Source organism: Halyomorpha halys, unplaced genomic scaffold (genome assembly GCF_000696795.3).
Source record: "Halyomorpha halys isolate HHAL.00 unplaced genomic scaffold, Hhal_1.1 Scaffold254.1, whole genome shotgun sequence".
NCBI lineage: Eukaryota > Metazoa > Arthropoda > Insecta > Hemiptera > Pentatomidae > Halyomorpha > Halyomorpha halys.
In genome coordinates, this window is record NW_027109499.1 from 1,016,928 (window position 1) to 1,029,485 (window position 12,558).

General features: G+C 30.3%; 1 protein-coding gene across 2 annotated transcripts in view; it reads left to right on the top strand.

The window, feature by feature from the left end:
• LOC106680321 (aquaporin AQPcic) overlaps positions 1–8,706 on the top strand; it is a gene marked incomplete in the record, with an annotated part of 16,479 nt that extends 7,773 nt beyond the window's left edge. For both annotated transcript variants that reach the window (XM_067047689.1, XM_067047688.1), the window contains 4 exon segments: positions 35–265; positions 3,888–3,968; positions 4,868–4,992; positions 8,502–8,706. In XM_067047689.1, coding sequence (XP_066903790.1) covers positions 35–265; positions 3,888–3,968; positions 4,868–4,969 — 414 coding nt within the window.
• Between the last annotated feature and the right edge of the window lie 3,852 nt (positions 8,707–12,558).

Consider the following 12,558-nt stretch of genomic DNA (forward strand, 5'->3'; position numbering starts at 1 on the left):
AATAAATGATGAATTAATATAAACCTTTTTACAGCTAATTGGTCCGGAAGAATTAAGTTTTTTTGGGCTAATGAAAATTGAAAGTTTTTGTGTAACATTGTTAAGACGGAATGTCGGATTACTAAGATGTATGACTTGGGAAGCTTTAGCAACAGGAGCACTATGTTTAATGGTCTGCAGCATTATCGACTTCAAAAACAGAGATCGAGTTGAGAGTATACCGATAAAATTCACTTTATGTGTGTTTGCTATGGTTTATGTTTGTGTAAGTAAACTTATTTTTATTTATTTTCCATTTACCCCATGGCTATTTCTGACATACGGGGGGAAGAAGGGTATAATGTGGGAAGGTCGAATTTTCACTTTGTGAGGTCACCACTAAATGAAAGTCAACCCACCCTGGCCAGAATTGAACAGGGTACCACTGCAATTAAAAGATTGCTAAGATGATACCTTAACTCGCCATGCTGAGTTATACGTTTTTACTTACATAATATCACTATTAATCATCCCAATCATGAAACAAAAATTATTGGTGCTTATAGTTTATAGTTTGTACACTTATATTTATGACTAATACTATTTAACTTTCATTATGAAACAGTCCCCTGGTTGATTATTTATTATATTTTTATTTTTGATATTATATGGAAGTTATTGTAGTGCAATATTATAAAATAACCTAAATGGAATGTTGTCCTGGTGCGGTAAAAGGAAAACTCAAATAGTATAATTGCTATTCGAGTTTTTTCTTTGACTGAACCCGTTACCATCTTTCATTTATATATTTCACACAGTGAATCAATGATCTTCCAAAAAATAATTGTGGTATAAAACCTATATTCATTGGTCTGAACCATTAAAGGTGTTCTTTGAGGGGTATTCTATAGGGACCCCTACACCCTCAGTCAAAATGACAGGAAGACTGAAGATAGTGGATCAGATTTGACGGTGTAGTGATAACACTAATGTACTGGTAGAATTGAAATACAATCATTCAAAATTTAAAATGGAGGGGAGTCTGTAAATCTTCATTCATATCGTGCTCAATTCTTGCAGCCAAAGTAATGGCCAAATAAGGTTTCTCTTCATTATGAATCAAAAGATCCTTTCTGTTTGATATCTCATTTATAAGTTAGCATCAGTTGGAATCGTTGTGAAGGATCTTCATGATTCAAGTCAAATACGTCAGTCTTGGTACAAGAACCCAACTGGAGAAAAAATTCAGTTATTTCACCCCAATTTTTGGTTAATTTAATGAAAACTATATATAATTACTAGTCAAAATTGATGAGTATAGTTAGGGGAATTTAAATAGGCGGCTGTTTCAAAATGTTAAAAATAATTAATTTTTCATTCAGAGCTCCTTATCTTTAAAACTACCTACACCACTAGAAAACCTAATAAAACATCATTTAATGTAGAGTAAATTTGCTAAAATATGAGCCCTAATAGAGCTATTTATGTAAAATAATTCCCGAGATATAGCTTTTTAAAAAGTAACATTTTATTAAAAATGTTCTGAAAAATCTGCAGTTAGTGAATTTTTAAAAAAAATTTATTTATGGCAATTTACAACTGTATTTACATATAAACACATTAAGTAAATTTGATGTAATATAAAAATGGAGTGATGCAGGCATGTTGAGAAACTACCCATAGGTAGCACTCTAAGTTATTGAATTTATTTTGAGAAATCTATGTCTCAGATACCATAAGATGTACAGATTTCTGCCAGCACTCAAATTAAAGCTAGTTAAATGTACTTTAAAGTAGTTAACAACGTTTACTTCCATAGAAGTAGTATTTTCTGTGATATTTGACAAAATAAATTCACAAAATGTTAATTTCTTGTTATGAATTCTGAATGATATGAAATTCACTCACTCACTTTTGGGTGCTACAGTCCTTGTAGGACCTGGGCCTCTGCCACCACTCTTTCCCATGCCTCGCGGTCTCCAGCGAGACTCCTCCAATTTTCAACTCCCATTCCTCTCAAATTGTCCTCCAAATCATCCAGCCACCGACGCCTGGGTCTGCCCCTTTTCCTTTTTCCTTCTGGTGCACCATTTAGGTAGCCTGCAGGGCTCCATCCTTACCACATGTCCCAACCATCTTAGCCTGCTCTTCTTAATAGCTCAGAGAATTTCAGGCTCTCCATACAATTCCTTTATTTCGTCATTGCTTCTGATTCTCCATCTATGCTCCTCTTTAACGGCTCCCACGATCTATCTTAGGACTCTTCTCTCCCAAACCAGTAGAGCTCTTCTATTTTCCTTGGTTAGAGTCCATGTCTCACTGCCATACATTACCACTGGCCTGATTATTGTTTTCTACAACAAAAGCTTTGCTTTCCTGGAAAGACTTTTGTATCGCTGACTTTTTGCAGGGCATAGAAACATCTGGTTCCTGCTACCATTCTGCCCTTAATTTCTACTTGAATTATTTTTCTAATCTAAAAATTATTGTTCTCCGTCACAACTCCTCCCAAGTACTTGAAAGTACTGCAGCTGTGAAACATGTTTTCCTCCACATCAACAATATCTCTTCTCTCCCCGGTCTGTCTAGATGTTTTCATACATTTCGTCTTTTCATTATTTATAAGAAGTCCTAAATCCTGTGCTGATCTCTTGAATTCTTCTACAGCTCTGGTCAGTGCTGTTTTGGCTCTCCCAGTGATGACTACATCATCCGCATAAGCCATGTGTTGTGTGAGCCTGTTGTAAATGGTGCCACCCGGGTGTGTCCTTATTATCCTAATGGCAACTTCTAGGCCGAGGTTGAATAGTACTGGTGATAATGGGTCTCCTTGTCTTAAGTCATTGTTAACCCTAAAGCTATTTGAGATGCCCACTGAAATGAAATTCAAAAAATTGAATATCTAGTTGTTCGGATAAAATTTTTGATTTTTGAAAAAATATATCTTAGAAACCATTTGACGAACATATTTCTGCCAGCACTCAGGTAATTTAACTTACTACAAAGTAATTTAGAACATCATTTAAAGCATGGTAAATTTACTAAAATATGAGCCCTAACATAGCTGTTTACATTAAATAGTTCCCAAGATACAGTGCATTTAAAAGTAACATTTCATAAGAAATGTACTGAAAAATCAGTAGTTATTGAATTTATTGTGTAAAATCTATATCTCAGAAACCATGGGATGTATAGATATCTATTAGCCCTCAAATAAAAGCTAGTTTAATGTGCTATAAAGAGTTTATGATTTTGATCTTCGTAAGAGTAGTAGTTTTCATGATATTTGGTAAAATAAATTGATTTCTAGTTGTTTGAAACAAAAATTCATATACAAAATTCACAATAATTTGCAAATATCATGAAAACTACTACTCCTATGAAGATAAACGTTATAAATGTATTACTTCATAGTACATTCAGCTAGCTTTAATTTGATTGCTAGAACAATTTGAAACAGCCACTATTTTGTATTACTCCTAAATATACTTGGCAGACTCTTCAATTTTGACTAATATTTTTCATTATGTGTTTTTTCATTACAGTAATAAAAAAATGGTGTGAAATAGCCAAATTTTTTTCCACCAGGGAAATTTTTTCTTAATCTTCCCAAAAATAAAGTTTTTTTTATTAATTAAAATTCTACTGCTAAATCTTATTTATTTTAATCAAAACTTTAAATTTTCCCTTGTCAAATAGGTGTTAAACAATCAACATGTTCAATAAACATTCAACCAATTTACAAGAGTTACTCCCATATTTTTAAAATTATTATGATCAGTAATGTTTAATTATTACATTTAGAGACTTGAATTTTGGTCTTTGATTCCATTTTGTTCTGTTTATAAAGTTTGTTTATTACTGAAATCTGTAAAGTCAATATCATTTTAATTTCCTGTTTTCAACAGATGCCTTATACCGGAGGCTCTATTAATCCAGCAAGATCTTTTGGACCAGCCGTGTGGCATCACGATTTCTCCGATCATTGGGTATGTTTAAATCACTTTCTAATAATTCTATTTATTATGAAAGCAGTTCACCACATTAGATTTTTTTTTCTTCTTTAAATTACTGAAGGAAAATTGAAGAAAATTTTTCATTATATTAAAATAAGAATGTTACTTAAAGTTTGTTGACAAAATAATATTTTCATTAAAAATTCAAAATAATAAATAAATGATAGTTATTGTTTATAGTTTTACCAGCTCTGTAATTCCTATTAAAAAAAAGATAGAAATTGAATGAATATGTTAATAATAAGGCTGGCACAATTTAATAAGTTAGAAAGAGTACTTAAAAAATATAATAAGAATGTTAACCACTGCAACCCATCAAAGGTCAGGGGTTCAGTTCTTTGTAAGGAATTTTTGTGTGTTTGTTTTTGAACTGTTTTTTTTTATCAACGGTTGTGCAAGAAGACGAATTTTCCAAGATCATGCTCAATCACCAGATTTTTTCCTAATTAGGATATCCTCTTTATATAGGCTGGGTGAGCCCCAGGAGGGCATCCGAACCTACCACTTTTATTACCTTAAAAAGTGTATTAATAGTGTTTAAAGAGAAATAATTTTGACTGTGGTTTTTAATGGATATTTGACTTATTAGATATAAATGTTTTGACCTGGGCAGAATAGCCTGTATGAAGTTTTTGGAATGGTTAAATTATATGTTTCATAGTGAATTGAGTAGATTGTCCCTGAAGATGGCTGAATTGGCCGAAACATTGGACGTGTAAAAGAAATAAAAATTTTGAGACTATAATTTGGATAGTGTTTTGAATTATTTATTAAAAAATTACTAGAATATTATTTTATTTTAAATATATTTTTGAATTTTCGATACTTGTTTTATCAATTGATTTTTTATAATATCTAGATTTCTTTTTCAGGTGCACTGGTTTGGGCCTTTGCTAGGATCTGGATTTGCAACCGTTCTTTATCATTTAGTATTTTTATCTAAAGAAGATGCAGATGCTAAAGCAGCAGTTTGATTTACTTCTCTTCTTCAAAAGAAGTAATAATCAAATTCCATCCACCTTCCATAATTTCACTTATATTTGTTTCATTATAACTTTGCTAAACACATGTGATTCACAAATTACTGATATAAATTAGTAATTTTGTACTAAAAATCATGACCTCTACTTTGTTTGTGAAGGATTATAAAGACATAATATATACAAATAATTTAATCATATAGTTTCAAATTATGAAGAAGATAGTCAAATAACAACTATTTAATTTAATAGTTAGATAATAAGATACAAAAATCTTATTATCTTACTTTATTAATTACTTTAAGCTATTTAGCTCTGATGAACTCTACAAAGTGTGGCGAAACGTTGGAAAATAAATAGTTGTTAACTATTTTTGTTCTCTTTTGACCATACTCCTGACTACCTTCTTCATAATTTGATTATAAAGATAGATGTATTTATTGGCTTATAATGCAAAGAAACCATCGAACCTAGCCCAATTGGCCTTAAAAGTAGTCCATCAATATTCAAATAAAACAGAGTTAATTAATGTGCAAGATTTTGATTATAATTTTTAACACAACATTTATACTGAAACTAAATACTTCAATTAATCAATACATACATAAGTATGTATATCAATCAATACAATATAATATCTTATATAGCTAAAATTTATATTATCATATAATTTATAATAATAAAACATAAATTTTATACATTTCAACAATAATGATAAATAAATTAATACATCTGTTGAAGAAGTTAACGAGTAAATGCACTGAATAATATGCAATAGACGTTTGTATTATTTTTTAAAAATTAGAGCTAATATTCATGATTGGTATGATTGTATTATTCAGGAAGTAAAAAAAAAAAAATGTGATATTTGAAATGCTATTTTAAAAAATACCAAAATTAATCCTGATTAATTTGTATGCATTAACGTGTCCCATAAATTTCATTCTCTTCGCACTATGAATGGTCATATCTGGATTTGGTTCTATGAAAATGCAGGAATAGCTGTTAGCTCTCTGTCATCGGTTTCAGGCATTCCAGAGCTCTTTTTCAGTATGTATCGTTTGTACCAGTCTCTTTTAAAACTTTCATCCACTGCGTTAAACATGGGTAGTGAAAGGCGACATTACGGGTATTTATGATGTGTTAAATGTAAAATGTTTTAATATATTAAATTTCATAAGTATAGGATTGTGAGCAGCCCTATTTAAAGTCATGTTAAATGTTAAATGCATAAGAGCTCCTAGCGGATTTTTTGAGAAACTTGTTTTATAACCTTTCTTCCAAAACTTCTTGTTATTGGTTACTTCTAAGTTTTGATTAAAGACAAATATTGCAACATGCCTAAAGTGGAAATACTGAGTGACTTATTCATCTTCCAAATTTGTGAGGAAGAGAATCAAGATGTGCTAATTGACAACTGTCATTACATTATTATTATTATTTTCAGCCATTGCTTTATTAGTTTTAAAAACATTCAAAACAATCCAAACATACAAAATCAAAACACAATCAACGAGCAAGTAACCTAACATGACAACAAACAAAACGGTGACAAGCTCAGCTGGTCTGTTGCGTGATGATGAAGACCGCAGCGACCAAAAACGAGGGATACCTTATTAAGGCCATACTTAATGAAAATCAGCGATATAGTGTGCGGGAGAAATTGAATTCCAGTAAGATTCCCAAAACATCAGCTCATAATCACCTAACCACGATGAGATATGCTAATTGCTGCGGAGTTTGGGTTCCAAACAGACCAACCTTATGAATCGCATCTCTACGTGTGATTTGCTTCTTCAGCGACATGAAAAGGATTCGTTTTTGAAGAGGCTTAGAAAATGCACTTGGTTAAAGGCAGTAAGTCTTCAACTGTTGCAAAGGCGGGAATACATTCTAAAATAGTTCTTTTGCCATTTGATGGGATTGGAAAGGCGTAATTTTCTACGAGTTCCTTTCTGAAGATGAAGCAATAAATTCTACAAAATAATATCATCTAGATCAATTGAAAGATGCTATAGGAAAAAGAGAAAAAAGGGCCAGAATTAATGAACCGACGAGTCGTCCTTTTTCATCATGAGAACGCGAGACCACATTGCATTAGCGGTAAGAGAAACGCTCTTACAGTTTGATTGGGATGTTTTACTGTATCCTGCATATTCTACAGATCTAGTTTCATCTGGTTATTACATCTTTCTGGCCTAAAAGAAATTGATATTATAATATATAAATTATGAATTTTTATTGACGGAATGAGAGTATAATAGGCTATAACAAAATAAAACTATTCTTACATTTTTTTTCTTACCCTCTTCATGCATTTCAATAAAATGGAAAGACGAGAATTAAGATAATTAAATTGAGAGATATCTAGAAAGTACTTGAAATCGGAAAAACTGGTTAATGGTCTCACGACGTGAAATCCTCTGCTGTTTTATCCATCTTTATCAATGACTTTCCATTTGCCATCGGTCATTCCCAGTATCATATACATGCGGATGACTTACAAATTTACTTTTCCATCTATCCTCATGATGCCTCAAATGCCGAAAAGACTAATGCTATCGTAATTGTATCTACCTCCCTCCTTAGATCCCAGGACCCCTTAACCTTATCCTAAACAATACCCCAGTCTCATCCATACGTTAGTAAAAAATCTTGGTGTCACTTTTGATCAAGCTTTATCCTGGAAACCACACATTTCCCAACTTTCCCTTCGAACCATAGCTACTCTAAAGCAATTCAATAGAATCCGTTATCTCCTTCAAAGCCGTCAACTCTTAGTTCCCTCTCTTGTTTTCACCCACTTTGACTAAGCTTTAAGGAGCTTACTCAATCGGACCGATACTACCGGGGTTGTTGAGCTACCGTAATCTCCTGCTCTCCTATTACAATATAAGCATTAACTCTTAGTTTCCCCCACTTTGAATATGGCTGCCTGGTATATGGTGGACTCTTGGGTGATTTCAAATCTTAACTTAAACGTCTTTCGAATAGCGCAGTACGATTTATTTTCGGGATCACCAAGGATACGCACATAACCCAATATTACGCTGAGCTGAAGTGGCTCTATCCACCCCTCCGATGCCATATTCAAAGTAATTATTACTCAGCGCCCTTACATATCCTAGAAAACCCGCAATTCAAATTCTCTGTCCAATCCCGTACTAACAGGTCCCGTTTATCCGAAATCATTTTTTACCTGAGCATGTACCAATGTTAGTCAGTTAGTTTTTTAATTTTTTTTTCTTTTTTCTGTGTATATAAAATTATTTATATAAAACTTTAATCTAAGTTTTAATTAAGTGTGGTCACACTGTTTTTGGCTTATATATATTACTGTAAAATTAAAATTACTTTATAATTGTTCTAAAGGTGCCTAGTCCCAGAATAATAGACTATTTTTCATTTTTTAAAATATAATAGCACGCTAAGATATGAGTTTTTAATAAATTTAGAAATAATGTAAAATGTAATTATAGTTGAATGGAGTATATTAGCTTATCACTCGTTTTATGTTTTCTTTTAGGTGTTTACAAATTATTGGCCGCTGTTGCAAACTTCATTCTACTTAATGAAACACTTCAAGTTTTGGTGTATAATATTTTATTATCCAATTTGATTGACTACATTTCATTGGGTAATTACTAGGGAAATTAAAATGTGTCACAATTGTAAATATTTTGTGCTGTTGTAAATGTATTGACCAATAAATGTTTTATATTTGTCGTTAATTATACTTTTCTGTTACAAAAAGAAATTAGAAATTTGTTTCTCAATACAACAAAATCTGTATTTAACATTACAATTTAACTCAGGTGTACATAATGATGTAACTAAAATTCGTATATTTTTCTTTAAATATGATAATAGTTGTATTTGTATTTCTAATTGTATTTTTAGTAGTACTTGTTGAAACATGATTCTTGCCTGAAATAAATAGGAAAAAAAATGTTCTGTTTCTACATTTATCTTCTACCCCGAAAAGGTTCAATTTATATCATATAACTATAAAAAAATAAAGATTTTACATTTAAAGTCAAACTTTGTACAATATTTAACTTAGGTTTACATAATAACTTAACTAAATCTTATATATTTTTCTCTGAATAGGATGATAGTTATAATTCTTCAAATATGATTCTGACCTGAAATAAACTGAAAAAAATACTTTATAAACTAAAAAAAAATAAAGAAGAAGAAATTGTATTAAGTATCTTGAAAGTTTCATCTTTCCTATATAGGTGCTTACTGTTTATTAAGAACAGTTAAATATAATCTAATATATTTTAATATGTATGTATTGAAAATTCATTTATTAAAAATTGTTTGGAGAAATACTAAATTTTTATAAGAAAAATATGTGCATATATGATGGAAATGTGAAGAAGAATGTAATATTTAAAATAATCTTGGCATTAAACATAGAAAAATGAAAAAATCTACCTTCAAAAACAAAGATTTTACATTTAAAGTCAAAGTTTGTACAATATTTTACATAATAACTAAACCAAAACTTATACATTTTCTTCAAAATACGATGATAGTCGTAATTCATTAAATATGATTCTGGCCTGAAAAAAACTTTATAAATTAAAAAACAAAACATTATATTTAGTATCTTTTTTATGTTATTTTATTAAGAACATTTAAACATAATTTAATATGTATATATTGAAAATCCATTAGTCCAACATTTTTATTAATAATGATGTGTTTATTGTTGAATATTAATTTAATATGAGGAGATGGTCAATCAATATGGGAGTGCTGTCAGTGGAGTAGTAATAAACACAAATAAGTGAAATTTATTTTATTTTTGCAGACTTTTGGACTAGATTTCAGGCTTGCCTCAGGGCTAAAAACAAAATGAGATAACAACCATAATAAAAACAGTATAATCTCTTATTCATATAATATTTTATATTATTATTTACAATATATTTTCATTCTATTATGGTTTAATTTGTTTTGTTTTTGGCCCTGATGAAGGCCTGAAATTAAGGCCGAAATGTTGGCACAAATAAAATGAAATAAATTTCACTTACCAGACCCTAAATCATCTTCTCCTCATTTTTATTAATATTTTGTTTTTCATATTGAATTAAACATCCATACATATCTACATTGTTGTATCCACCGGATGTGCAAAATTATTCATCTTATGACATACCATCGCTTCACAGTGGTTTGAAATGGCAATCTGAAGGGACAAAATTAAAAAATCAACTTTTTCAGAATTACATAGATTGTAATGAATGCTCATCTATAGTAATCAGGTAAGTGTGAGCTACCATATTTAGTTGCCTCTGCTTAGTCCTGGATCTGTGATGACATATCAAATTATGTAATACTCGCATCAACTTCAGACCACTTAAGCATTAATATTCCAATTTCTCTTTCGGATTTGTTTTTCACTTATTTCATCATTGAAGTGTTAAATTAAGTATGAGCCAGAATTCTATAAGGAATATTTAAGTTTTTAAGAATATTATGGAAGTATTTTAAACTAGAAAACTTTGAATTATTTTTCCTAATAGTGTTCATAATTTATTGTTTATAGTTTTTTAGTGTCACTCACTTATACACGATATATAGAGTAAGGGGAAGTGTTGTGATTGTGCAAAATGTTTAATGGCAATACACATTTTAAATGCCAACATTTTAACTATTCTAAAGGTTTTTTAGTTATTTGAAAATTTAAATAATTAACCATTTTGCATTGTTAAAAGAAATAAAAAAGAACTATTAAAGAATTAGATAATAAAGTATAGAAAAAAATGTAGAAATAGAGACACAAGCTTGCCCAATTTCTCCAATTGCCTAATGTGTGACATTAAGTGGAAAGTTGTTGGTTAGTAGTGGGTTTTTTTTAATATGTTGTTAGTTAGTTTAATGATACTATGGGTCAGATAAAAAAAGAGATCGGTGCATGAGGTTTTTGCTACATTAATTTTTTGATGATAGGGGTGTCGAAAGAAAAATTAAGGAGACGGCCAGAGTAGGTGGGTTTGATGTACCAATCACTGGATAAGGAACCATCAGAATTTCTTATAATACAGAGGTGCAGGAATGGGAGAGTGGTTCATTTCACATTCAACTGAGAACTGAAGGTGAGGGTGGTATGAGTTGAAAGATGATTAATTTTAGGAATTTTTTCAGGGTTGAGAATGAGAAAAAGATCATCAACATATTTTTTAATAAAAAGAATGTCTCTAGGGAATAACGAGATGACAGAGTCAAGGAGATCATGTAGTACTATGTTGGGACCAAGGGAGTTACCCATAGCAAGTCCAGAAGTCTGATGGAAGAACTGGTTGTTGAAGGTGAGGTATCCAGATTTACAACAAAGTTCAAGTTATTCTAGGTAAGAAGGGTGGTGTGAAGTTCTATAGTGTGCCAATTTTTCTTTACAATAGTAAGTGCCTTGTCAATGGGAATATTGGTGAAAAGTCTTTCGGCATCGAGTGAAGTTAAAATAAAGTTGTCTGGGATATGGATAGATAATAAACATTGGTTAGCAATAGATAGTTTTCTTTTAAAATTTTGATACCTTTATTGACCGCTACCTGGACTATCTTCCTAGTATCTACATCACACGGTCAACTATCTTCTTCCAATACTTTTATGCAGGTTTAAATTATTTTTTTACTTTAAAGTCCTTTGATGTTTTTAATTAAGTTCCAGTTATATCTGTTTAATAATTATTTGTTCCATTCAATAGATCAATCTGATATTATATTAGGACTTTTGTCCTTTTCTTACATTAAATAAATATCAGAACTAAGTTGATATGAAAGTTGATTGTGTTAAGTTGATCTAAAACTAAAAGTTTTTAAAATTAATGAAATTGAGCCAAATTAGGGTGATTTGACTGTTATTAATGATCTGGGCAGAATAGCCTGTAAAAAGGTTTTTAAATAATTGGATGTGAGGTGTAAATTTATATTTCAGATTATTTTTGAGGACAGCCGAAACATAGGATTGTTTATGAAATAATAAAGATTGTCGAGACTTAACATGGATACCAATTGATTTATTTAAACAATACATTTCTGAAATTCGAAAATACTGTTTCAATATTGGTTGCATAAGTTTTCTTTAAGGGATGTTATATGATGCTAAGTTTTTAAAAGGGACTCAGCAAGACTGGTATTTTCCTTTGTAAATTCACTTGAAAACATTTAACAACTATTGTAGGAAGATAGTCCAGGAGGGGGTCAATAAAGGTACAAAAATAGTAAAAGAAAACTATTAATAACACTAATAAGTTCAAAAACTTACTTATTAGTACCAACCTTTCAACCAGAATTTCCAGCCTTCATCAGGGCTAAGAACAGAAAACAAGATAACAACCAACGAATAAAGGATATATAGAATGATTAAAGTAAATAATTGTACAGAATGAAAATAGATAAAAATAAAGTAATGAAAGAAGTGGAAAATAAAATGTTCATATAGATAATTAAATATGCAAATAAAATAACATAATTAATGAAATAAAAATATAAAGTTATATAATGCAAATAAACAACAAAATATGAATATTTTAATTTAATAATAATAATTTAAAAAATAAAGTTATG